Source organism: Diplotaxodon limnothrissa, linkage group LG23, assembly GCF_057381915.1.
Source record: "Diplotaxodon limnothrissa isolate DT_005_m linkage group LG23, D_limnothrissa_male_GT1.1, whole genome shotgun sequence".
In the NCBI taxonomy this organism is placed as follows: domain Eukaryota; kingdom Metazoa; phylum Chordata; class Actinopteri; order Cichliformes; family Cichlidae; genus Diplotaxodon; species Diplotaxodon limnothrissa.
In genome coordinates this window covers 22,040,421-22,065,398 of record NC_140617.1, presented here as the reverse complement: position 1 = coordinate 22,065,398, position 24,978 = coordinate 22,040,421, and the positions used below count along the sequence as shown (strand labels likewise).

General features: G+C 42.8%; 3 protein-coding genes and 1 non-coding gene across 5 annotated transcripts in view; 2 read left to right on the top strand and 2 right to left on the bottom strand.

Annotated features, from left to right (window-relative positions):
- The window catches only part of LOC146608007 (CLIP-associating protein 1-A-like), a 53,219-nt gene extending 46,863 nt beyond the window's left edge, over window positions 1-6,356 (bottom strand). Inside the window, exons 1-3 of the mRNA XM_085348083.1 lie at window positions 6,119-6,356; window positions 5,283-5,714; window positions 865-943 (exon numbers count right to left, since the gene is read on the bottom strand). Of these exons, the coding sequence (XP_085204209.1) occupies window positions 865-943; window positions 5,283-5,492 (289 nt within the window). The 5' untranslated portion in view covers window positions 5,493-5,714; window positions 6,119-6,356. The remainder of the gene's footprint in view (window positions 1-864; window positions 944-5,282; window positions 5,715-6,118) is intronic.
- LOC146608008 (U4atac minor spliceosomal RNA) lies at window positions 1,258-1,386 on the top strand. Its single transcript, XR_014905227.1, has one exon. It is a non-coding gene; the product is annotated as a U4atac minor spliceosomal RNA (small nuclear RNA).
- Window positions 6,357-9,564: 3,208 nt separating the features above from the next.
- Window positions 9,565-19,631, bottom strand: clcn4 (Cl-/H+ antiporter 4). Of its 2 annotated transcripts, XM_085347789.1 has the most exons (13): window positions 19,589-19,631; window positions 19,451-19,492; window positions 18,792-18,946; window positions 18,578-18,677; window positions 18,157-18,344; window positions 17,953-18,075; window positions 17,490-17,696; window positions 17,282-17,362; window positions 16,657-17,202; window positions 16,387-16,573; window positions 15,772-16,170; window positions 15,471-15,687; window positions 9,565-12,786 (listed from the first exon to the last, which is right to left on the bottom strand). In XM_085347789.1, exons 2-13 carry the CDS (start codon window positions 19,464-19,466, stop codon window positions 12,696-12,698), a joined length of 2,310 nt encoding a protein of 769 aa, XP_085203915.1. In that variant the 5' UTR covers window positions 19,467-19,492; window positions 19,589-19,631; the 3' UTR covers window positions 9,565-12,695. The 2 variants fall into 2 exon arrangements, with proteins under 2 accessions (XP_085203915.1, XP_085203914.1); XM_085347788.1 differs by having other exon boundaries at window positions 19,451-19,617.
- A 2,538-nt stretch (window positions 19,632-22,169) lies between these two features.
- On the top strand, window positions 22,170-23,831 carry LOC146608005 (E3 ubiquitin-protein ligase TRIM39-like). Its single transcript, XM_085348144.1, has one exon. It carries the CDS (start codon window positions 22,170-22,172, stop codon window positions 23,829-23,831), a length of 1,662 nt encoding a protein of 553 aa, XP_085204270.1.
- Window positions 23,832-24,978: the final 1,147 nt, after the last annotated feature.

Here is a 24,978-nt window from a genome sequence, read left to right as displayed (position 1 = left end):
GTGAGCACGATGTGTGAGAAAACTAGTTAAAAACTAATTCTGCTGAACTCAAAGCCTTTAAAAAATAGTCTGTATTCAGAAAGACACAATTAGACAAACATGACACGTGTTCATGATGCTCAGCCTTTAAATACTAAAACTACAAAAGAACCAGTTAAACACAGGAGAAGACATGATGATGGACACAAACCCCTCTACTAGAAATAAGGTCACACATTTGGCTCTAACAGTCAGTCTGAGAAGCTGGTTCCTGTAAACTGTTTTTAACTGTTTGCAGTGTTTTCTCTTTTACTGATTCAAACTGTTGTGTGTTTAATGTGAGTAGCAGGCTCTTTTCTCTCTAACAGGTCTCACTATCACTTTATAAACCCTCTTGCTGGTGTCCTTCTATCACACACCATCGTGTAAATGTAAGAAAACACAGTTCTTTCATTTTTAAGTGTGTTTTTTATAATTGCAGTGTTTGATATTTTAGTATATGTAACTATCATTCCAGCCATTTCCTCCTATGAAAAACAATAAAGTAACATTAACCTTAAATAATAATATAAATTACATTTAATACGCACATGTAGAGATTTGCAATGAAAACATAAAATAAAAGACACTCAAGGTGCATCAAAATGTAAATTAAATATTTTTAATTTGGGAAAAATGTAAAAAATACATATTTATATACATTTTGTAACATTTCTAAATATTTAAGAAAATAACAGATTTTTTTAATGCACAAAGTCTTATTTTAGTATAAATACATCTATCTAAAACTAACAAAAACAGGTTAAAGTCATTTTTAAAAGTAAGCTGAAGCTCATGTTGTTGTACTGTTATTATGTGTGCAGTAAATAACGAGGAGAGGCTCACCAGTTCCAACCTGTGTCCTGAATCTCTCCTGCAGCCGGCTCACCAGAGCCGACAGGATATCCATCCCCAGTAAAACCACCTGAAACACACACACCATCACACGGGCGGTTAAACTGATCCACAGTGACTCCTCCTTCAGCGCCGGCAGCTCCACAGCGCCGCAGCAGCACAGTATTTGAATATGAGCCGCAAAGGCTTATGGGTAACACAGAAAGCAGCGGTTTCAGCTCTAAAAAGGTAGAAAAAGGCCGAATAAAGGCTGCTGGTGTATCTGTGATGTGAGCTAACAGTGTGAACTGCGGTCCTGTGCGCTGAAGCGTTGACCTGATTGTGAACCGTGAGTGTAGCCACTGTGTAGATCTTACTATCAGCGCTTCCGGGGAAGAGAACATGACTTTCCTTGTCATGGGGTGGTTTGGGAAACTCAATGAACGCGTAGTGAGAGCTTCCCTGCTGACACCATATCAACACATACGCACCACCTGAACCGCGAGTTCAGACCACGGTGCAATTTTTGGAAACTCTCAACAACAGAGAGCGATTCAGCGTGACTAATATAAGGGTGACTGAAATAAAACGACCGCCTCCGCTATGGTGCCATCTGCTGGACGGAGAGCGGAACGACACTGACGTAGATATTTGAATGAGTTAATTACAATCTATTTTCATTGTATAACAACGCCATTCTTCTTCCAAGGACTTTATTTAAATTTATGAAGATACTTCGTTTTTATATATTCATACTCAAATGTGTTACATATTTACCTGTAAGCTCTTATATACTTGGAGTGATATTCACTGAGCGTCTTTTAAATTTTATATAATTTAAAACAAACAAACAAAATTATATATTTATATATAAAAAAATTATATAAAATTATTAAACCAATTATTGTCTCAAAATTTCATGTTACTGACTCAAACTTTGGAGAAAATAACTTGAAATTTTGCATTATTAAGTCACACTTTTTAGATAATAACCCAAATTTTCATATTAGCTGTGGTTTTGTTTTGTTATTTCAACTAATGATTGTTTGCTTACTAATAAATCGACTGTGTATCTATAAAAGAGTAAAAGATGGGTATTTTCACTGATTCTGACAAAAAATATTAAATACATCATGATGTTAGAAGTGACTCAAATGATTAACTGATAACAGTTTTTTTTCCTGCATATGAAATCTGTTGGTGTCCACTAAAGGAAAGCCACTGAGGTCACTTATTTTGGGGTAGGTCTCACTTACATAAAATACACCTTTGTTTATTAATTGTGCAATGAATTAATTGTGAAATATGAGGAAAATGCTTTGACATCTTATAACTAAGGTATTATAGACTCACTTTTATAACCGTATGCAGACTGATGGAGATTTGTGGTTCATTCTGAGTGGGAATAATCTGGATTAAGAAAAACACTTTCAGGTTTACAGGGATCTGTTTAAATTTTTCTTACTTACTGTCACATGTCTCCCGAATAAGAAGTGGGGATTCATATTAAACATTGCCAACACTTCAAATATGTAAACGCAATCCCAGAGAAGCTAAAGCTCAGGTTTCAGACTGCTCTGAACACTCAGTTTATCACAGTGTTTTCTACTCTCAGCTCCATATCATATCACAAAGAGCAGATATGTAGTCCAAAATATGACCTTTAACCTTTAGATCACCCAAAAACATCTGGACATGAGTATGTGAAGAAGGAGAATTGCTGCTTTTCGACATGATGATAAAGTGAATATCTTTGGATTTTGTGGTGACATTTGAATAATTCGACTACTACAAATAAAATGAGTGTTTCTGACATTTGATCCACTAAAGAGAGGAAGAAATCAATGTGGAGATGAATCTAAACATGTGTCCATTATTCATATCATCTTAAATCCCTCCCTCATGTTTAAGCACTTCACTTTTGCCATAAGAGGCTGCCCATAAGCAGCCTGTATTTACAGCTGGCTGGACAGCCTTTTAATTTACATCAGAGGCCTGTGATCGATTAACACGAGCCATTATCCTAACAGCTTGTGAAAGAGCCCTCCTCCATCCTTCACACTCAGCGCTGGAAGGTTTTAGTGCCCTGTTAACGGCAGCGACTGGCTGGAAGCTGAGTCTCTGTCAGACCTGCTGGCTCGCTCACACAGAGCAGGAAACTGGGCTAATGGGTGCTGGTAAATTAAGCTTGCCTCTGCCGTGCTCGCCTGGGAGCCTCGCCGTCCTCGTTACGGCCCCACAGACATCACCAGGACGGACAGGAGGCTGTGTTTCCAGGGCAGCGCGGGATGCAGCGATACGATTGGTCCGTATGTGTCTGCTGCTCTTACTACTGAGTGAAATGATGCCACACCAGACTCCAGTGAAAAATCCGGCATTTTAGTTAATAAGACTAAAAGTTCAGCAGCCGTTCAGGAGCTGTGATTCACATCAGAGGGTTTCCTTTGGTAGACAATGGTGCAAACATCTATTTTGTAAAACAGATGTTTATAAAAAAAACAAACCATCTGGTCTTCCACCAAAGCATTTTTACCATTGGGGGTTTCATTCACTGAATATTAACACCGTTTGTTTTGTTTTTTTTGTCTATCAGACAGGAAAAAACCTTCTATTAAATCAGGTAACACAGACTCTACCTATATCAGAAACAAATCCATAAATTTGTCCTGACTTCCTCCCCTCAACTCCAACTAGTCGTACTGTTAAAAGAGAGTTTTTCCTTCCCACTGTCGCCAAATGTTTGTTCATAGGGGGGCCGTTTGATTATTGGGGTTTTCGTTGTGTTAGTATACGGTCTTTAACTGAATGTTGCTGTGAATTGCTGCTATATAAATAAAAGTGAACTTAACTGAACCCAACAAAAATACGACCATGAGAAGAACATATGTGAAGGAAACCTGAGAGACATTACAGAAGCCTCAGATATGTTGGACGGTTTGTTCCCACAGTCTGGCTTTGAGTTTTAAGGCATTTTTAATAAGTAATATTAGAAAAGAACTGGGTAGCTACATGTAGTTTGTATAAGAAGCAGAGCTGGTGAAAAATGGTAACAGTTGAGTAAATCCATCATCAGGGTCAGGAGCTCTGTAACTGTCCTTAGATGCTCTATGATTAATCAATTATGTGCTTTTATTCAGCATCTGTTTGGCTAAGTCTGGCACATTTACCTTTCTATCTGACCGGCGTGAAACACGAGGGTTCATTGACAGTTTCGTTTGTTTAAACTACACAAACTTAAAGAGCAGATGGTTGTTTTTGTTTTATTTTGCATATTTGTGGAGTCAGCACGACTCTGATTTGTCCTCTCTGGCACCGTTGCATTAAAAAGTGACATCATCAGCCTAAAGCAGCTCTACATTACTGTGCACTACTCCCATCTCTATTGATTAACCAGCACCAGCGGCGGCGGCAGCAAACGTCCATGTACAGCATGCTAATCGAGCAGCACGGGGAACCGGGCTGACTGCAGCTGAAGGTAAACAGGCTGGTGGGTTATTCATCAGCTCTCAGACAGAGCAGCGCTCCACGAGGAGCTGCGGTAATTAGCATCGAGCGGTTTCAGGCTCAAACACACAAACGAGGTGGGAAATAAGAGGCAGGAAGACTTAAAGTACCACCTTAAAAAACGACAATAAAAGAAATCAGAATTCTGGACTCTATTTTCTTCTATTTAACAGAAAGGATGGTTAGATCTCCTTCAAATGGCACCGTACACTAACACAATCTGAAACCAAGAAGCACTGAAAACTGCTCAGCAGGCTTTCACCATCATTTTCAAAGCTTACCCCAAGAAGACTTTTGCATATCACTAAGTTGTTAATAACTTATCCTGGTCCTAAAATAACCAGAAATTCAACTCTTAACTTCAGTCATTTCTCAGGACATCAGCTGACATTACAAAGATGTGTCATTTGTCAACAGGAAGCCAAACATTACAACACATCTGGAGGGTAAAGATAACACAATAAACACCACACTTGTATTTAGTGGGGCTTTGTTTGGCCAATTCTCTATTTTATCGAGCTGTTTAAAGCCATGTTATTACAGGTCGGTTTTAATATTTTTGGTTTCCACAGCTCAGGAATTCCCCACCTTCTCAGAAGGAATACAGTGGCTCTCATCGTGACTTAAACTGAGTGTTTCCTTCCCAAAACGACCAGCCATTCAGCTCTTCTTTTATTAAAGACACTCAGTGAGGGATGAGAAACCTAATGAAATGGTGTGTTACAGTTAACACACCCAGCCAACACTCTAAATTAAGGGCACTTCTCCAGCCGAGTTTCACAACTAAATAAAAGCACCACTCCCTCTGTACTGCAACAGCTGAGGCTGAAGTGCTGTATTCACAAGCACGCTGACAGATGTGAGGACTGGGATCTTTTTTTTCTTTTTACCCCATCTCACCCTCCAGCTGCTGCTGCTCTGCTCACCTTGAAGTTGCTGGAATTGACCCAGGAGCTGGCCACGCAGTCCACCATCCTGTCCAGCATGCTCTGGTCCTGCTCCAGCTCCGGGGACCTCTCCTCATCCAGGATCAGCTCCATGACCTCCTGGCCCACCTGGAGCCTCTTCCCCAGGTCCTTCTGCGTCACCTGCTCCAGCAGGTACTCCATGCTCACCGCCTCCACCTCCTCCTCCATGGCTGCAGGAAGCAGACTCCCCCAGGTGGTCTTGTTTTCCCTCCTCGCTCCTCCTCACCTGTGGTCCAGCAGAGGTGTTACAGTTGGCAGGACCTGCAGCAGGATTCGTACACGGCGCTTGTGCTTAGGAGGCAGCTAATGTGGAAGAAGGAGAGAGCTCCAGGCTGTCCTGCTGCGGAGGGCTGTGCCCGGCATTGGGCTTCATTCTCCTGCACAGCTTTGCTGTGATTTAATGAGGGGGAGAACAAAAAAGGCGAGAATTAGAGCCAAGTTTCCACAACTATCACCTCCAGATTAAAAGACTCCAGCCTGCTGACCTCCAGATCCTAGCGTGGTCTTAGCAGTGCCTCTGTGCTTTCAGCTAACGGGCCGTTAAGGGGCGCTAACACAGGTGACCATTAAGTTAGGTGTCAGGACAGTTTAACTGAGCTGTTAGCTTCAGCTGCTAGCTCGCTGATAGCCTGCTTTCTATCCAAAAATACAGCCGAGCTGGTGCTAGCTATGCGGGGAAATTCAACCCTGTTCTCCCCGCAGGAGAGCCGTGAACGCCTCTAACCTGTCTCTCGGACTCCTGGTGGCTTAATTAACTAGTTATTAATTCAGCGACCGGCTGTAAATCCACTCACCGGATGGACTGACTCGTTCCCAGGGAAAAAAGTCAGAAGTGGCGATGCTGCCTCCGGCCACAAACTACCGTTACTTTCCTCCGTGGGGCTCGGCGATCACTTCCTCGCTGGTGAAATCTTAATCTTCTGGCAGCTCACGCCATCTCTGCGCTTCTAACCTCTCACCTCTCTAACTGACGAGCTGCCCGCTGCTAATGAAAAAGGGGAAGATTATTATTTGCCGTAGTAAATCAAATCATGACCCCTGCCAGACGCCGTAGAGTCCTGCAGCGAGTCGAGTGAAGCCGCATAGTCGCGACACCTCCCGGCAGAAGCGCGCAACTACAGCCGGAGGAGGGCGTACATGGTTGGGAGGGCTCTCCCGTCAGCCTCAGGTGACCCCTTTTAAAAATTCAAGGTGTGCCTGTCAGAGTCAAGAGGTGTCATCCGGGCCCAACTTGGCTCCGAGATGACAACAAAAATTATTTATTTATTTTTATGGTGAATGAGAAGTTAGAGAGAACTGAGTTTGGAGACCACTGCTTGTTGCAGATCTCAAAGGTTAGAGACAGGGCCTGCATTTTGATCCGGTTGTCTAAAAGTCTCAGAAGAAGTCACTATGCGCACTGTGAACGTAAGGGCTGTATATGTGCTGATTTCTTAGATTTGTTTGGCATATTTGTCACACTTGCATGTTTCAGATCATCAAGCAAATTTTAATATATTCTTTTTAAAAGATAAGCCAACTAAATATAAAATGCAGTTTTGAAATGATGATTTTATTTATTAGGGGGGGAAAGCCATATCTGGCCGTGTGTGAAAAAGAAATTCACTGCAAATTAGCTGTGATTAACCACATTTTTGGAAAACTGAGTTCAATTTGAATTAAAACAGAACATGTATGACAAAATGAGGCAGGCTAAAAGAGTTGAAACAGCTACAGAAACAGCTGAGAAACAAAGTCACTGGCATCTATCAGTCTGGAAAAGTGTTAAAAAGCCATTTGTAAGGCTTCAGGAGTGCAGTGAACCAAATAAAGAGCCATTTTACACAAACGGAGTAAACTTGAAAGAGTTGTGAACCTTCCCAGGAGTGACCGGGTAACCAAAATTACTCCAAGAGTGCACTGATGACTCATCCAGGAGGTCACAGCAGAACCCAGAACAACATCTACAGAACTGCAGGGCTCACTTGTCTCAGTTAAGGTCAGAGTTCATGATTCAACAATAAGAAAGAGACTGGGCAAAAATACTCTGTGGACTGATGAGACAAAAGCTGATCTTGAAGATCCTCCACAGTGATGACTCATTGCTAGTTATCGCAAACACTTGATTGCTACCAAGTCACACAAGAACCATTAATGAGGTTTATAGGGCAATCACTTTTTCACACAGGGGCAGGTAGGTTTGGATAGCATTTTTCACTCAGTGAAGAAATAATTTTGTATTTACTTGTGTTATCTTTGTCTAGTGTTAAATGTGTTTGATGATCTGGAACATGTAAGCATGACAAATACACAAAAACTAAGAAATCAGGAATGATGTAAGTAAGTAAGTTTCCGTGTTTCATGAACGCCCCTGCAGCTTCAGAGTGAGGGTCTGACCTCTATGTGGTTAAAAGAGCCTCGTCCATCTCAAGAGAGTCATGAATAAGCCATGTGACAGCCAGGGCCCTATCAGGGATAAGTCTTCACATCAGGGAAAAATAACACCAAAGTGAAACTAAAATACTGTGGAACAAGCTGGATAGTTCACTCATTACAATAAACAGTGAAGGAACGTTTTACTTCACCATCCTTTAAGATTTAGTAGCTAAACCTTTAATAATAAATCCCTTTGGAAGACTGTCACCAATAACAATGTGAGTAAGCATAATTATGACTTATTATCTCTTAATTACAAGTTAGTATCTCACAGGTTTGATGGAAATTCTCATAACAATCATTTAGTGTCTCATAAGAGATGACTTTAGTATGATAATGAACTTTATTGTCATACTCATGAATGTCTTTCTTTTGATATTTGGACCTCATATACTTATAAGAAGCGATGCCTTCATCATATCTTAAAATTAGGATTTAGCATCTTCTAATTAATAATTAACAATGACTTAATGCCTCATATCAGACAATAATGAGCCTAAATATCATAATTATGACTTGCTCACTCTTTTTTTAATTTGTATCCAGCGATGTAATACAAATGCTCAAGGTTATGACTTAATGTGTCATTATTGTCATATTTTTGTCATAATATAAAAACGTTATTAAAGTATCATAACAACAAGTTTCACTTGTATTATTAGTTCATTTGTGGCCAGTTTCTGAGTGTGCTGCCAGATAAAGACTCCAACACCACACATGTAACTGCAAATTAAAGAGCTGTTTATGTAATAACAACATAAATATCAGTCAGACTGAGGATATAACAGGTTTTTATAAACATGTAGTTGCTTTATTTTGCCTTTGGGGGCAGCACTGAGTCTCTGTTGCTGTATGTCCCTGCAGGTGATGGAAGAAGTGTGAGAATATCTAAAAAAAACAAAAGACTCCCATCATTGACAACCGGTCAGTGCCAACCCACATAAAACACACTCTCACACACATATACTGTGCTGCTGCTGACAGGCAGTGGGGAGAGGCGGAGATGCTGGTGCTGCTCCAGGTCATGTACACCGACCTGGACTTCCTGACGGAATTCCACATGGAGCTGCAGAATTTCCTGTTTGAGAAGTACTGTCTCTGTGTCACCCAGATGGCTGGAAAACCAGGAGGGAAACACCTTTACCTCAGAAACATAAACATCAATTAAATTCAGGAGAAGTTGGTGTTTTTATATAAAAACTGCTGTTGGTGCGTCTGTGGACTCTAAAATCAAACACATAAAAAAGCCTGAAATGGAAATAATATTGCAGTTATGTATCTTTTAAAGTGTAGCTTTGTGTAGGGCTATTACTGACAAACACAGCTGATGTCCACATCATGGACCACATACAGGAAGTTCAAAGGAAGTCTACACGGTCAGGTTTATAAACATGGCGGTCTTAACATCGGGATGTGTCTCCCTGTGGTTAATGTGGATTTATCTCAAATGCAATGCTCAGACCATCTTGGCTCTGGAGAACCACCGCTGTGCTGTCACCTCTGTCCGCGGTACAACAAAAGCACGAGTTCAGCTGTTCATAGCTACAGAGAAAACACGTTTTAACTGTGAATAGTAATGACACAAGGTAAAAGCAGCAGCTTTAAGTTTGGCTCTAATAAACTGCACCATGTTAATCTTACTGCTTTGATGCAGAAGCAGTTTTGTGCAGATCAAAAAGTTGGTATTGAAACACCGAATGAAACGTTTAATATGTAAAGATATTAATGTGCTCAGACAGTTCTGTTTGCATAAGAGATAATTAAAGATAATAAAAGCAAGATCCAAATGAAAAAAACAAGCAAACAGAAAAACTCTAACACAGTGCAGAGGAAGAGTTTTTATTACAGAGTTGGAGATGGAGAGAGCCACCAAAGAGGAGGAAGTGTCCAGTCCACAAATTGTTGACTCTTTCTTGAAAGATTACTGGCTGTGTTGCATCAGAAATCTTAATAAATACAAATGTGTGGTGTTAATCTTACAGTTTTTATGGCGTTGTTTGGATTCAGGCTGCTTTTAATGTTTGATGATCTTTAAGAAAGGAGTTAATGCTTCTCACTTCAGAGCAGACTGTCTGTTTTGATCGATTGTATCTATTTTGTAAGGTCACAGAGGGGCTGGAGCGTATCCCACGGCGACAGGTGAAGTCAGAGAAATAACCACACTTAAATTAGGTGAAGCTAATGTGGACGTGTTTGGACTGTGGCAGGAAACAGACAGGCTTGTCAGGAGGTCTGAACGACCAGCGCCATCTGGTGGACTAATCCAGTTCATTTAAACAGATGGATGCTTTACTGATCCCCCTGATGTGAAACAGTGAGTAAATATTTTTAATATTTTTTAAAAAATGGATCCAGTTTTGATTAAATTACTGTTGATTCTGTGTGATTAGAGTTTTTAAAAGCTTCTAAGTAAAAAATAAATAAAAAAGGGAGTCGAGTTTATTCTGAGGTTAAGTTCAAAGTTTTCGTTTGTTCTTCAGTCCCTTTATTTCCAAAGCCCACAAACAAAAGTGCAGATGTGTGATTTCTACCTCATAACCACCCACCATTCAAATAAAACGTGGAGTTGATGTTATCCTGTCTGAAACGCACTAACTTAACAAACACTAAACGTTCAGTATTTACAGCACAGAGAGCTTTCCGGTACATTCTGTTGGCATTTGTCAAAGAAAACACTAAACGGACGAGTTTCCCTCAAAGGTTCTCGTCTGTGTGGAGTGTCAGCAGCACCCGTGTCTTTCCACACCAACACAAACACAACGAGCACTGAGCGCGCTCAGATCAGCTTTAAAATGACCTTCGTGGACACATTATCACATCCTCACATGGTAACAGTTAGTTAATGTCAGTTTACATAACGGGAGCTCACAGTACCTTAAAGTGTTAAAGCAGCATCAGACTGGTGGGTATGAAACCGCTGCTGTAAAGGCTCACACACGCAGACACACACCGTTTCTCTGACTTAGCTTCTCTTAGATGATTCACTAGAGTGAAAAGCAAAGCGTCGCTCACATGGCCTTTAATTATGAGTGACTTGGCAACATTTTCCCTTTGCTTTGTCTTTAAATCCAGTTTGTGATTAAAAGAAAGAGCTCGATTAGCTTATTTGAACTAGAACTAGGGCCTGTGAGTATGTGTGGGAGCCTTTAGAGCAACTAAAGCAGGTTTCATATTGTTAAATAGGAACTTAGAGGAGGAAACGAAGCTCCTTCCATCGCCTCCTCGTGCAGCTCTGGACCGCTTCCAGCACCACTGATATTTGGACACAGCTCGCTAAAAGTCCTTTAGTGACTATCTTCTCTTTAAACGAGTCAAAACAAACACCTTCAACACTGAATAAATAAATAACATGTCAGATGTCTTCAAACCATCTCCTCAACAAGGAGAAGAAAAGAGTCTTTTCAGCTGCTTTAGGGGTAAAATTTGCTGCAGCCGCTGTCTCTCCTGCAGATTACAGCTTTGATCATTAATACCAAATATAAATGTAGTACCAAAGAAATAATGTGGATTAAATGCCTCAGCAGCAAATAAAATGATGAAAATTAGCTTTTTTCCCCTCCTGCAGTGCAGGAAAGAAACACTGAGCTGCCTGCTCTGGGAGCTGTTCTAATGGATGCTGTTTGCTTTTTAAGTTTTCTGGTTTGGTGTTAAATTAGATGTTAAATCTTTGTGCAATCAGGTCAAACATGACAACCACAGAGCATTTTAACTTGTTACTCACTGAAATTCAACCAGGATGAAGCCTTTAGCTCTTCTCTGATCTGATAAACTCGTGAAAACCCCAAAACTATTCTAAAGGCCATCAAACCACAACTTTATGGATATGTACCGAGGTCAAAGCTGGTCATTCAGGGTCCAGGGGAGGTCGTCTCTATGAGGAAAACAGCTGAGATGACTGGAAGCGGTTCAGAGGTGCACACCCATCCTCTAAGATCAGGGTTGCTTTTTGATTTTCATGGGTGGAGTTTAGTTGGAGAGCTTTGTGATTTCCTCTCTGTGCAAAGAATCTGATTGGCTGGTAATTAGAAGAACAACCAATGCTACAGTAAAACAAACAAACAAACAAACAAGGTTTAGTGTTTGAGGGAGCTGGCATGTCCACCAGACGCATGAACACAGGCAGGAGTAATATATAAATATGGCAGCAACACGTACAACAAAAAAAGACAAAGTGCAACAAAGTCCTCAACTTCAAATAAAATCAGCTCCAGATGTGTGTGACCCTCACAGCTGGTCCCATTTCACCTCCAGATTTAAAGATACACATGATCATTTTCCAGTTATGACTGAATATCATCTCATTCAGAAGTGTGTGTGTTTCATACATACTTGTAGTGCATTTTCTTAACCGAGAAAGTTGAATTTGGATTCAAAGAAGAGCTAAACTTTCTAAATATGTTGACGTTTCGGGCCTGAAGATCACTCAACAGGTCTGGATCTGGATATTTGGGGAATAGCACTTCACCAAATATGTTAAAACTTTATAAATCTTTATAAAGTCTGAGTGTTTTAGGGCTAAATATACACATCTAACACAGAGCCGTTTGAGCTCTAAAAGAGAGGAAAGCTAGGCAGAATAAAGACACCCTTCTGAATGAGATCATCTCTAAAACCTACACCATGAATCAATAAAAACAATCATCACGGAGCCTCAGAGGTCCAAATTTCATTTAAATATGATCAGAGATGATCGTTAACCCTGCGATTCACTCCATACACACACACACCGCCCTGAAGTCGCAGTTTCCCTTCATCTGAATCTCTAAACTGAACGAGCAGCAGCAAATGAACGACGTTAAGGTGGATTCACTATGTTTTAAAGCCTTCCTGCCACTGCGGGGGTGGGAGGATATTGAGGGAGGTGGGAGGGGCTTTTCACAGGTAGCAGAGCAGCGTGGCGTCATCTTTCCAGTTTGACATATTTACACCATCAGGGCAGTAAACCCGCCTCTCACGCTAGTTGAACATGATGGACTCTGGATCCTGGTTCATCATCTGGGCCATGTGACGCAAAACGTCCTTCTTGGTGATGATGCCCAGGAGACGCCTGCAGAGGAGGGATGCAAACAAAGGTCAGAGGTCGTTGCCCATGTGATGAGTAAAGGAAGAATGTGCAGATTAGAGGAGACAAACTGAAACTGCAACCAGATCAGCTTGACAGCCACTCTGATCACACAGATCAATCAACTACAGGAGAAAGTTGAGTCTAAGACCCAGCTTCCTTTGCTGTTGCTGTTCCTGGCAGAAACAGCAAAGCATGGACACTGCGGGCTGGATCACAAAGTGTCCTGACCTCTAAACACCAGCTGACCTCTCATATAAGTGAGTAAACACTAGGGATGGGTATCAAAACCCGGTTCTTGTTGAGAACCGGTTCCCATTGTTTCAGTTCCTTGGAATTGTTTGTCATTTTTGCAAACGATTCCCTTATCGATTCCAGTCGCCCCGAATGACGTCACCACGTTGCGGAGCGTCATTTACCTGGCAGGAAATATGGCGCCTTTAAGCGGCTCAAACACTAAAAAGTTTGGTTATACTTTATGAGAACAGATGACAACAGGGCAACTTGCAATACTTGAAAAGTAGATATTTCATTTAAGGGAGGAACCACTACGAATATGCAAAAGCATTTGCTCACAAAACACCCGATGACCTTAAATGAATGTCGTGTTTTTAATTCCGCTCCGGACTCGTGAATCTCAACCCAGCAGCAGCGGTAACGTTTGCACGTCCTCTCCCGTTAATGCGGCAGGTAAATAATCAACTAACAGTGCATGTTATGTTAGCGCGATCTGCCTTATTACAAAACCTGCCATCACTGTGCATTTAGGTGACCATGATGAGACAGACAGTCTGGCTCAGATGCTGGCAGTTCTCGCTGCAGTCTACCGGTAGCGTCTCCTTTCAGGCCAGGATAGACGAATGTCACCCAGCAGTGACTAAGTTTGTGGTAAAAGGCTTGCACCCATTTGCCACAGCAGATGCCCCCGATTTTCAGTAATGTGTTTAATTGTAGGCAGGGACATTACTGGATATTCTTGTGTAATTGCTACAGAATAATTTATGTTATACTTTGTTATTGCTACAGAAGAATATTTATTTTATTATTTTACATTTACAATTTTTTTTCCTGGGCACCCTGTGACACCCCATTGAAGAGCCGTAGGCTGCATCTCTTAAGATCTCACTGTTGGGTTTGTAAGGCCATGCTACTCCTAAATTTCTATCTTGTTCAAAGAGAAGATAAAAAACAAAGTTCTAAGCTAATCGACCTTAGTGTTCTCCTTTTTTAAAAAGAATCGATAAGAGAATCGATAAAGAATCGAATCGTTAAACAGAATCGAAAATGGAACCGGAATCGTGAAAATCTTATCAATACCCATCCCTAGTAAACACTGAATACATTTGGGTTTATTTAAATCTTGGTTATAGGAGACCTATTTTCATTTTTATTTTTTTAAAATAAGTAACAGAGGTAATAAAGATGTAATAACGATTAAAGAAGTCATAAATTAATTGGTTTTAGGAGTTTTAACAATTATTTATGTCACTTTGCTTCATAACTATTAAGACAAATGATCTCATTGAGTCACTAGAGGGAGCCGTTTGCCCTTAAAATAACCTAATGAAAAAGCTGCTGATCTCTTTGATCTAAGCTAAGCCGGCTGCTGCAGAAATATGACCTTAAAAACTTCAGCCCAGCTTCACCTTCCTCATCTTTTTTTTTAAAACTGTATATTTAGAAAAAGACTGGCACATAGAACAGAAAACACTGCACCGAACACCCGATCTCTATTATTCTAGATAAAGCCCTGAAATACTGGCTGCTCTTACCAACAGAGCAGCCAATGACATCAGAGGTGAGCAGGAAACATGAAGCTGCTGCTTCTCTGTTTCCTGCAGACTGGAGAGAATCCTTCTCTGACATTTTAAAGGAATGATACAGATCAGCTTCTGAGCTACAAACGGTTTCAGGGTTTTTACTGATGAACGTCACTGCTAAAGTCAAGGTATTCACAGTATTTTTGGTGGCAGGACAACTGCAAATGATCCAGTTTGTCACCAACAAAGTGAAACTATGTTTTCAGGACTTTGTAGGTGCATGAAATCTGACCCCGTTTCAACCCTCTAGCAGATCATTACATGAAGGCACCTTTTGAATACAAGCGCGCTCATGCTCACAGGTGTACACCCTTTTTGGCTCCTACCTCAAAGCACACTGTGTGCTGTCGATTCTATGTGCTGCACAATAATACTCAATATTTAGTATTTGCTGTTATCTTCACATAGATCATCACGATGATGTTGTTTATTATATTGCTCTCTTTTTTTGCTTGTTTTCTTTTTTCTTTCTCAACAGGTGATCCAGGTGACTGATATATGTATTTTTTGTCTGTTTGTTTTGTTTGTTTTTGGTTTTTGCCTTTCATCACCGTTCCTCTTCCCTGCTGTTTTTCTTTCCCCCAGTCATGTCTGTCCCGTGTGTAGCAAGTGAAAATAAAATAAAATAAACAATAAAAACAAAGGTCAATCAAACAGACTAATACGGCAAGGCCAGGATGGTCCATTTGGTAAAGTAAATGCATTGGGCATCTTTCTTTGCCTTTAGACAACAATTCTGATGGCAAAAGAACATAAATGGGACAGGCGAAAAAAAAAAGAAAAAAGAGAATTTTCAACCGTTTCCATATTTCAGGCTGTAACAGCAGATGGCATTTGGCGTGCTCTTACCCGCTCCTGGTGACCAGACACTGGCGCAGACCAAGCTTGCGGAAGATGTCCACCACGGTCTCCATGGGCGTGTGGTCGGTGACGGTGAATGGGCTGAGGTTGAGGATGCGTCGCAGCTTAAGCGGCTGTGGGTTGCTCGCCGGCAGCTGCGGTGCGTCCTCGGTGAAGTAGACCACTGAGCTGCTCACCACGCCGTCCTGCTTCTGACGGGCGTTCTCTGTGGATGGATCGAGGGGAGGAGTCAGTGGAAACCTTTCGATCGGATTCACTAAAGACTAACGTGCATTTGCGGTTGACTTACTGATGGCGAGCGTGAGGTCTCTGCGCTGGACGAAGCCGATGAGCCTCTCTGACTCTCTGGACACGACCACGGGGAAACCGTTGTAGTCCGTGTCTTTGATCAGCGTCTCCACATCCTCTACTGTCGTGGAGTCCTGCGTGAGGACAGCCAGCGGTGGGTCGTTCCTGCGGGGACGCATCACGTCGGTGGCGAGCGTGCGGTGGGTGAACTCGTCCCGCACGTCCAGGTACGGGTAGCCGTTTAGCAGGATGTGTGACTCGTAGATGCCCTCCTTACCGAATGCATCTGCCACCCACTTGCTGGTGACAGCAGCGGCCATCAGGGGGACGATGTACTCCAAGCCGCCGGTGAGCTCAAACATGATGACCACCAGCGAGACGGTCATCCTCGTTACACCGCCTGAAGCAACACAAACACAGCTGCTTCATCACAGGAGGAGACTTAATTCAACCATTCACAGTGTGAGAAGTTTCTGCTGTTTACCAGGGGCAGCCAATCAGAACAAAGCTTGGGTTAAAAGGGGAGGAGCTAAAACAGCTTGTTTCAGGCAGGCCTGACACAAGGCCTCATCATGTCTACATCTTAAAGCTTCTAATGGGTGAACGGTGCACTCACCCAGGCAGGCGGCGGCTCCCACCATGGCGTACAGTCCTGGCGTGACGCAGTCGGCGCCGGGCCGGCACCAGTTCTTGAAGATGATCCAGTCGTGGTGATGGTAGGCCATCTGCTCCACGGCGATCCCGACGATCCGCCCGGCGATGGCCCCGACCGCCATGCTGGGGATGAAGAGACCCGAGGGGATCTGAGGAGGAAAGAGATCCGCTCAGAGAAACAGAAACAGGAAACAAACACCGACTTCCAGCCCATCGTCTTCCTCGCACTGACCTTCATGCCGAAGGTGAAGATGGTGATAACGATCTTGAAGATGAGTGCGAGGGTGAGCTGCCACAGGGCGTTGTAGACACCAGGTCCCGCTGGGCGGTCCGGGATGTCGTCCACCGGCCGGCTCATGTTGGGGTTGTTGACGTAATCGCAGAGCTGCGACGACTCGAGCGCGCCACAGTCATTGAAGAGCTCTGAGATAAGCTCGCTGGTGCTGCGGCGGGTGTATGGGTTGGGGTAAGCCAGAAGGGCAGTGATCCCCGTCACGGCGATCACCTCCAAGACCGGGTACTTCCCCAGCTGTGTGGTCTTCCTCCGCCGGCACCAGGCGATGTTGGCCCGGATGAAGAGAGTCCCCCAGAGGCCGCCGAAGACGCCAAGCAGGATAAAGGGCACCAGCTCGGCCATGTACCACGGCGTGTGGTACTCCACATAGAAGAGCACCAGGCGGCTGTTTCCAAATGGGTTGATAGAGCGCAGCGTGAAGGCTGCGACCAGTGCGGCGAAGAAGGAGCGCCACAGAGTCTTCAGAGGGAAGTAGTAGCTGACCTGCAGGAGGAAGCACAGGACATCGTTAGGAGAGAGGAGGAGGAGCTACAGATACTCTGTGTCCGGTCTGATAGCCAACCTCTTCCAGGCTGAACAGGACTCCTCCGATGGGCGCGCCGAACGCCACCGACACTCCAGCTGCCGCTGCCGCCGACAGCACCTGCAGGAGGCAGACACACATACATCTACGTGACTTTTCCTTCATCGAGGGGAGAGCGTGCACACTGTGAGGAAATCTTACTGCCCTTAAAAGGTCAAAGGTTAGGAGTGTTTTTTCCGCAGCATACCTCTCGCCTCTTGCCCTCGTTCTTGCTGTACTTGGAGAAAAGGCTGCAGAAGAGGTTTCCGCAGCAACACGCCACATGGACCAGAGGACCCTCCTTCCCCAGGCTCAGGCCCGACGACACGGCCAGCACCAGCGTGACTGTCTTGATCAGCAGGGTCCACTTCCCCAGGTAGCCCCGGATGATGAAGCCGCTGAGGATCGTCTTGATCTGCACAAAACATGCAAACAGACGGAGACATGTGAGAGCGAACGCACGGCTGAAAGCGCAATCAGACTCCATTTAAAAAGTCCCACAGGAAAACTGTTAAAAACCATCTGTGTCATGGCTTCAGTTCCTGTATCTGCATGGGGGCGTGGCCTAATGCCACCTGCTGCAAGTAACACACCTCATTAGAAGCCTGCTCAAATGAACTGAGCCAACTCCAACTGATTGAATTTGTTTATCCAGTGAAAAAGTTTGTTACCTCCGGGATTCCCGACCCGCAGGCATACGGAGCGAACACTCGCACCAGCGACACCGCCAGGAAGGAGAAGAGCAGAGCCCATAGGATGTACAGGAAGTAGTTCAGCACGTACGCTCCGGCTCCCTGAGAGAACACAGAGTTAGCTCATCACTCTGTCCACTCATTGAAGAAACACACACAACCACTAAAAGCGGGCAACTCAACCTCGGCGTGGCCTGTCATCAGCTCCGCCCACTTCTGCCACTGTGGGCACTTGTCCCGGTCGTCAAACGTGGTCTCGTTGGAGGTCCAGCAGCACTGCTCATGGCTGTACCAGAACGCCGAGAGGCACACACCCTCCTTCAGGTCCGTCATCCAGTCCACGGCGAGGTCGATCACGCCGGCCAGCGTCCCTGTGGAGGAGAAGGGGAGGAGTCATTCCACCTCAGAGACACCTTCATCACTCTCAGATTGCTCCTGTTTCTCTTCCGGTGTCGCTCGGACATCCAGAGAGACGTCTGCAGCTTCAACAACAGAGTAAGAAACAGAAATAAAGGTAAAAAGGAAGCTAGATAGATGAAGCCTGGGAACTTTAAGCCCAGCAGCACGAAGAGGAGGAGGAGATCAGAGACACAGCGAGCCTGACCTGAGAGGAGGCCGATGAGCAGCATCACCACCCATCCCGACCAGGCGTCCAGCAGGCTCTTAATCAGCTCCCAGAGGGACTCTTTGCTCTTGCTGGTGATCTGCAGAAACACAGGATCAACTTACAGGTTTGCTGTGTGGATTTCAAATAAAAGCTCACGCGTCATGTGTCACGCCTCACAATGAGGAGGGAGAGGAATAGATGAAGCACACACCTTACGGTGGCGGTCTGTGTCCCTGGATTTCTCTCTCAGCCAGTCAATGGTGTGGAAGTCCTCGTACGTGCTCACATCGGGGAAAGGCTCATCCAGGAAGTCCATCAGGTTCCCGGCACCATTCATCTCCTCCGTGGGCGTGGCGGCACTCACACCTGGAAGAAAGTGAGGACGTCATCAGTGTTAATTTGATTTGTAAACACTCACTGTTTATTTAACGTTAATGTCCATGCTCATCGGTTTAATGAGATTTCACCTGCTCAACACATTCATATAAATAAGAATAAAAGCTTAAATTAAAGATCCACGTGTTTTTAATAATATGCATTTCTGTTTATACTGAGGAGGAGCCGGGTGCAGTCAGCCTTTACTGAATTCAAAGATCCCGATGAGTTAAAAGGAGGGGGGGGGGGAAGCATTTCACCTGCCTCATATCACAGGATGAGGGCAGATCTCCTCACTTTTACCTGAAGAACAACAACAACTATCTCCTCTGACATGAATGCAATCACCACCGAGAGTCCCCACTGTGTTTGTCAGACTTCGCACCTGAAATGATCCAGCAGCACAAACAGCACTGCGGAGCCTTTATTTACGTTAGCTCCTGAAGCTAACCAGGCTAACTCAGCATCATTTCACTGGCTGTTGTTGTTGTTTACCTTCAGCGACCTCCATGTTGCTCCGTGCTCACCGCTGCGGGTCTAAAATAAAATCTCTTCAATTATTAACTGATACGTTGTCAAATAAAAATGTCATTTTAGTAAAATTCAGCGAGAGAAAAATAAATAAAAGCCTACGGAAGCGTCGCAGAAGGCTCCCTGCAACCTGCCAGTATCGCGATACTTCGGGATCGCGCTTTGCTTGGACCACCTCAAAGCTCGTCGTGTTTCAGGTGTTTGGAGTCTTTTCTGCCCTCTGGTGGCCACGCGTGTGAATTACAAGAAAGAGTAAAGTTTGAAAAATTACAAACCAAAGTCAAATGTATTTATATAGCACATTTAAAACAAGAACCGTTGACCAAGGTGGTGTACAATTAAGATAATTGAGAGAAATAAAAACAAAGGGAGACATGATAAGAGTTAAGAAAAAGAATCATAAAATTAGAAGATTTGAGTAAGAAATAAGATAAATAAAAGTAATACAAGCTCATTCTGATTTAAAAGTCAAGGATTAAAACTGGGTTTTCAGACGGGTTTTAAAAGTGTCCAATGTTCAATGACTAAAATTTACAGCTGACTACATGGACAAGCTAAATGTCTTCTGGAGAATTTTTTATGGTCAGATCAGACAAAGATGGAATTATTCGGACACAATGATGAGTATGTTTGGGTGAGAAAAGTCAATTGGACCTAAGAACTGTCATAAATCATGCTCTGGGGCTGATTTGCTGTGAAATTCTTTGAAAATGTGTGGGTTAAGTCCATATCAGGAAACTCTTGGCATTTGCATTTCTACCAAAGAGAGTCTCTGCAAATATCTAGCCAGAGTTCAAAAGCTTGCTGATCAAAAGGAAACTTGCCAGAAGAGACATTTATTAGTGGCGTGCATGTTTATATTTGAGCCTGTATGTAAACTTGACTACGTTTAGAGAAAAACCTAAATAAGTTCAAAGTTGTGCACCCAATTCTTATTTTTTTTTAAAGTCAGTAAAGATGCATGATGTGCAGTTTACCCCACCCTGAAAAAAAAGCAGTTACAACACCAGTTTAAAGATATTTACAACATTACAGTGAGCTTCACTTCCAATTGAATGTCTACTGGTAAACAATGTCTCTCACCTGCTGAAAGAGGTGGGGGAAAACCTGAAGGATGAGAAATTCAGCGTCAGAATTCAGAAATGAAAGTGAGAGATACACCTGAGCAAAAATCTATTTCTCTTTAAAAGAACCTAAAACTTTACTCATTGAGTCTTTTGCTACAACACAGCAGGGCTTCTGTCCAACACAGCTTATACAGGTGACCATGATCAGGCTGTTTTAAATGTCTACATTTAAACTCTCCTCTTTCACAGTTTAGGAATCAAACATCAAATACAAAAACAACCCTACACCCACTTCTGTGACAAACATGAGTTTTCTTATTTGGACAACTCTTTGGTAATCTTGAGCTGTGATTGGCTGAAAACTGATAAACTTTGTTGTTTCTTTGGTTGTTGAACCATGGGAACCGATACAGTGTGTTGTAAATTATTAGAATTAAATAAACCATTAAAATAAATGTAGTAAGATGTGACACAAAACTCTAGATGGATGACATTCCACTGATGAAAGTTGGATGTTAATGAAGGATGAAACTAAAAGCATGTGTAACAATAGAAATTCACTTGAGCGGAATCAGTTTCTTTTCAAAGGAACATTAAACTGAGCTCACTGATCCTTTCATATCAGCACAGCAGAGCTTCTCTCCAACACTGGTGAGTACAGATGATCATGATTGAACTGTTTAAAAGTCTAAATGTGGATCATCCTCCACAGACAATGAAGTTTACAATTAAATCTCTAATCTCAGGGTTAACTGGATCCATCAGGTTTTCCTCAACAACACAGCAGAGTCTTTACAAACATTGGTAAGTGAACTCATGACACTCACTTTCACAGCAACTTGTTCATTCACATTGTTTTAAATTTTAAGGGGTGAGAGTTTCTTTGACTTGTATTGTAAAGACACATACGTTGTGGACTTTTTGGTCAGACTTTCTGACATGGGCGGTATCTTGGTGATGGGATCCAGTGGTTGGCCAGATGCCTATTTTGCTTAGAGGGCCTTCTCATGTGGACCTCCCTAACTACCAACATGCAAGATGTTGTAGTGAGGAAACAGTAATCTTATCTTTGACAGCAGATGATTTATGGTAGTTGGTAACCCAGTAAAGACTTTAATGGGGAAAGACCAGTAGAGAGAGCAGTGGAAGTCATGTGTGTATTTGATCAGGACAGTTTGAAGCTCAGGAGGACTGGTTAAAGGAGGCAAAACACCAAAGGGCAGCTTATACCTCTTGGTTAGCTTTCTCCATTGCCCGGTGGTCTGGGGATAGAAATCAGAAGAGAGACTAACTTGAGCTCTCAGGGGCATTCACACTGATGACATTCAACATCATCCCTTCGATTTCTATCTTCAAACAGATCTAAGACTAAAAGAACAGTGTGATACTTTTTATTTAGAGCAGTGTGACATGTGAACTTTGGGATCACAGGGATTAATTTCACATACACTGACTTTATTATTTCAAACTTTCATCATGTTTATCTTGACTATCCAGCACTGGAAAAGGAGACATAAGACAGAAAGGAAGAAAAAGCAGAACAAGTCTTCTTTAAATATGATTAAAACTGAATTTAAAATAAAAACATTTTCTTTTCTTTCTCACTCAGTGCAGACATGTCTGCTGCCAGCTGTCTTTTATCTGAAGATCAGTCTCTGTGCTCCATCTGTCTGAATGTCTTCACTGATCCAGTCTCCACACCATGTGGACACAACTTCTGCAATATCTGCATCAGTCAACACTGGGATATCAGTGAGAGGTGTCAGTGTCCTGTGTGTAAAAAGGCATTTGAAGTCAGACCTGAGCTGCACATCAACACTTTCATCTCTGAGATGGTTTCTCAGTTCAGACATGAAACTCAGCAGAAAGTCAGCAGCAGCAGCTCAGAGCAACAAGCTGCCAAACCAGGAGAAGTTCCCTGTGACATCTGCACTGGAACCAAACTGAAGGCCCTGAAGTCCTGTCTGGTGTGTCTGGCCTCCTACTGTCAGACTCACCTGGAGCCTCACCTGACAGCTTCACGGCTGAAAAGACATCAGCTGATCGATCCTGAGGAGAACCTGGAAGGCAGGATGTGTATGAAGCATGATAAACCTCTGGAGCTGTTCTGTAAGACCGATCAGACATGTGTCTGCATGCTCTGCTGTGTTTTTGACCACAAGACTCATGCGTTTGTTCCTCTGAGAGAAGAATATGAAGTAAAGAAAGCAGAACTGGGGGAGACTGAGGCTGAAATTCAACAGATGATCCAGAAGAGACGACTGAAGATTCAGGAGATCAAAGAGTCAGTGAAGATGAGTAAAGATGCTGCAGACAGAGAGAAAGCAGAAGGTGTTCAGGTCTTCACTGCTCTGAAGGAGTCTGTTGACAGACGTCTGAACGAGCTCATAAAGGAGATTGAAGATAAACAGGAAACAACAGAGAAACAGGCTGAAGGTTTCATCACAGATCTGGAACAGGAAATCTCTGAGCTGATGAAGAGAAGCTCTGAGGTGGAGCAGCTCTCACGCTCTAAAGATCACCTCCACCTCCTACAAAGCTTCTCATCCCTGAAAGCTGCTCCAACCACCAAGGACTGGACAGAGGTCAGTATCCATCCACCATCATATGAGGGGACTGTGGTGAGAGCTGTGGGTCGGCTGAAGGAGACTCTCAGTAAAGACATGAAGAAGCTGTTTGAGGCTGAGCTGAAGAGGGTCCAGCAGTATGCAGTGGATGTGACTCTTGATCCTGATACAGCACATCCTTATCTCATCCTGTCTGATGATGGAAAACAAGTACACTGTGGTGAAGAGGAGAATGATCTTCCAGACAACCCAGAGAGATTTTCTGTGGAGCGTCTTGTTTTAGGAAAGCAGAGTTTCTCTTCAGGCAGATTGTACTTTGAGGTTCAGGTTAAAGAAAAGCCTGACTGGGTTTTAGGAGTGGTCAGAGAGTCAGTCAACAGGAAGGAAGTCATCACACCGAGTCCTGCGAATGGTCTCTGGACAGTAGGAGCATATGAAAACATTTGTGGAGCTCTTGAAGATCCCACAGTCCCACTCTCTCTTCAGCGTGGTTCTGAGAAGGTGGGGGTGTTTGTGGATTATGAGGAGGGTCTGGTCTCCTTTTATGATGTAGATGATGTAGATGTGATCTACTCCTTTACTGGCTGGTCCTTCACTGAGAAACTCTACCCATTGTTCTGTCCCAAAGTTAATGTTGATAATGATGATGAGAACAGTTGTGGTAAAAAAATTAAACCTCTGATCATCTGTCCTGTCAATCAGTCAGTCTGATAGTTTACCATGTGGAAACTGGACCATATACAGAATCATCTCAACCTTTCAGCGGACACAGAAAAGAAGTCATAAAAAACATAACTGAGAAAACTGCAGCTGCTGATCATGATCATGATATACAGTTAGAAGCTGCAAATTAATCCAGTAAGCCGAGTCGAGTCAGTTGAGTTTTTGTTAAACTGTTTTCAAGTTGAAAAAAAGATTACAACATAACAAAATAGAAACTCTCCTTTTCTTTTGCTTTCAGTGTTCAAAGGCACAGACATTAAAGCATATACTGTACACACGTTTGAGGAAACATGTTAATATTTTATTATTTTCATTCACCTTTTCTTAAATATCAAAATCAGGATTTCAGAAAATATTTTTTAATATGTACACCATGCTTTTTCAGAATACAATAAATACAATTCTAAACTTTTATTTCTTCTTTGAAGATAATCAGCCGATGAACTTCAGCCTTTTTACCTCTGAAGTGACAGCAAGACCAGTTCTTTTAGAAAGACCCACATTTACGCCAGTAGCATGAAATCTATCATACATGTCATAAATAAATTTGGAAAATGCAATTCTTTAGTTACATCTAGTCAGCTAAGTTTTCATTATTTTTTCTCTCTGATGTTCAGCCCGGATTAAGACGACAAAAATGCAGCACTTTAAGTGAAAATGCAGCAGAGGGCGCTCTTAGCCAGGCCCACTCTGTTCTTTATTTAAAACATTTAAATCATTGTGTGTGTTTGATTAGTGATTATTCAGCTCATCAGAGCTGCTTCAGTGTTTCACTCTGTTTTTTTCTTTATTCCAGCTTCACTGTGCAGCACATGTTGGCTTTATTTCGGAATTAATTTCTCTTCTCCTCTAAGACATCTTTGAACTAGTTTTTGTGTTTGTCATGGTTTATGTCCTAGTTCTATATTAGTTTTTCTTCAGCTCAGTTTTCCGCTGTATAGTCTCTGTCTTTCAGCCTTCCCGGTCACAAACCCATGACTGTCTGTTTTCTCCCTAGTCCCAGTGTCAAGCCCACGTGTCTTAGTCATGCTCTCAGTGTTTGTACTTCCTGCTTTGTTAATCTTCCATCTCATGTGTATTCTGTTCAGTTTTGCTTCCCCTGCATCGTCATTCAGTTTAGTGTCAGCTGTGTTCC

Coding starts and splice junctions, on each gene's coding strand:
- LOC146608005 (XM_085348144.1), top strand. CDS start 22,170: ATGTCTGCTGCCAGCTGTCTTTTATCTGAAGATCAGTCTCTGTGCTCC.
- clcn4 (XM_085347789.1), bottom strand. Junction 18,678..18,791: donor ACACAGACCGCCACCGTAAG/GTGTGTGCTTCA, acceptor GTGTTTCTGCAG/ATCACCAGCAAGAGCAAAGA. Junction 18,076..18,156: donor TGATGACAGGCCACGCCGAG/GTTGAGTTGCCC, acceptor GTGTTCTCTCAG/GGAGCCGGAGCGTACGTGCT.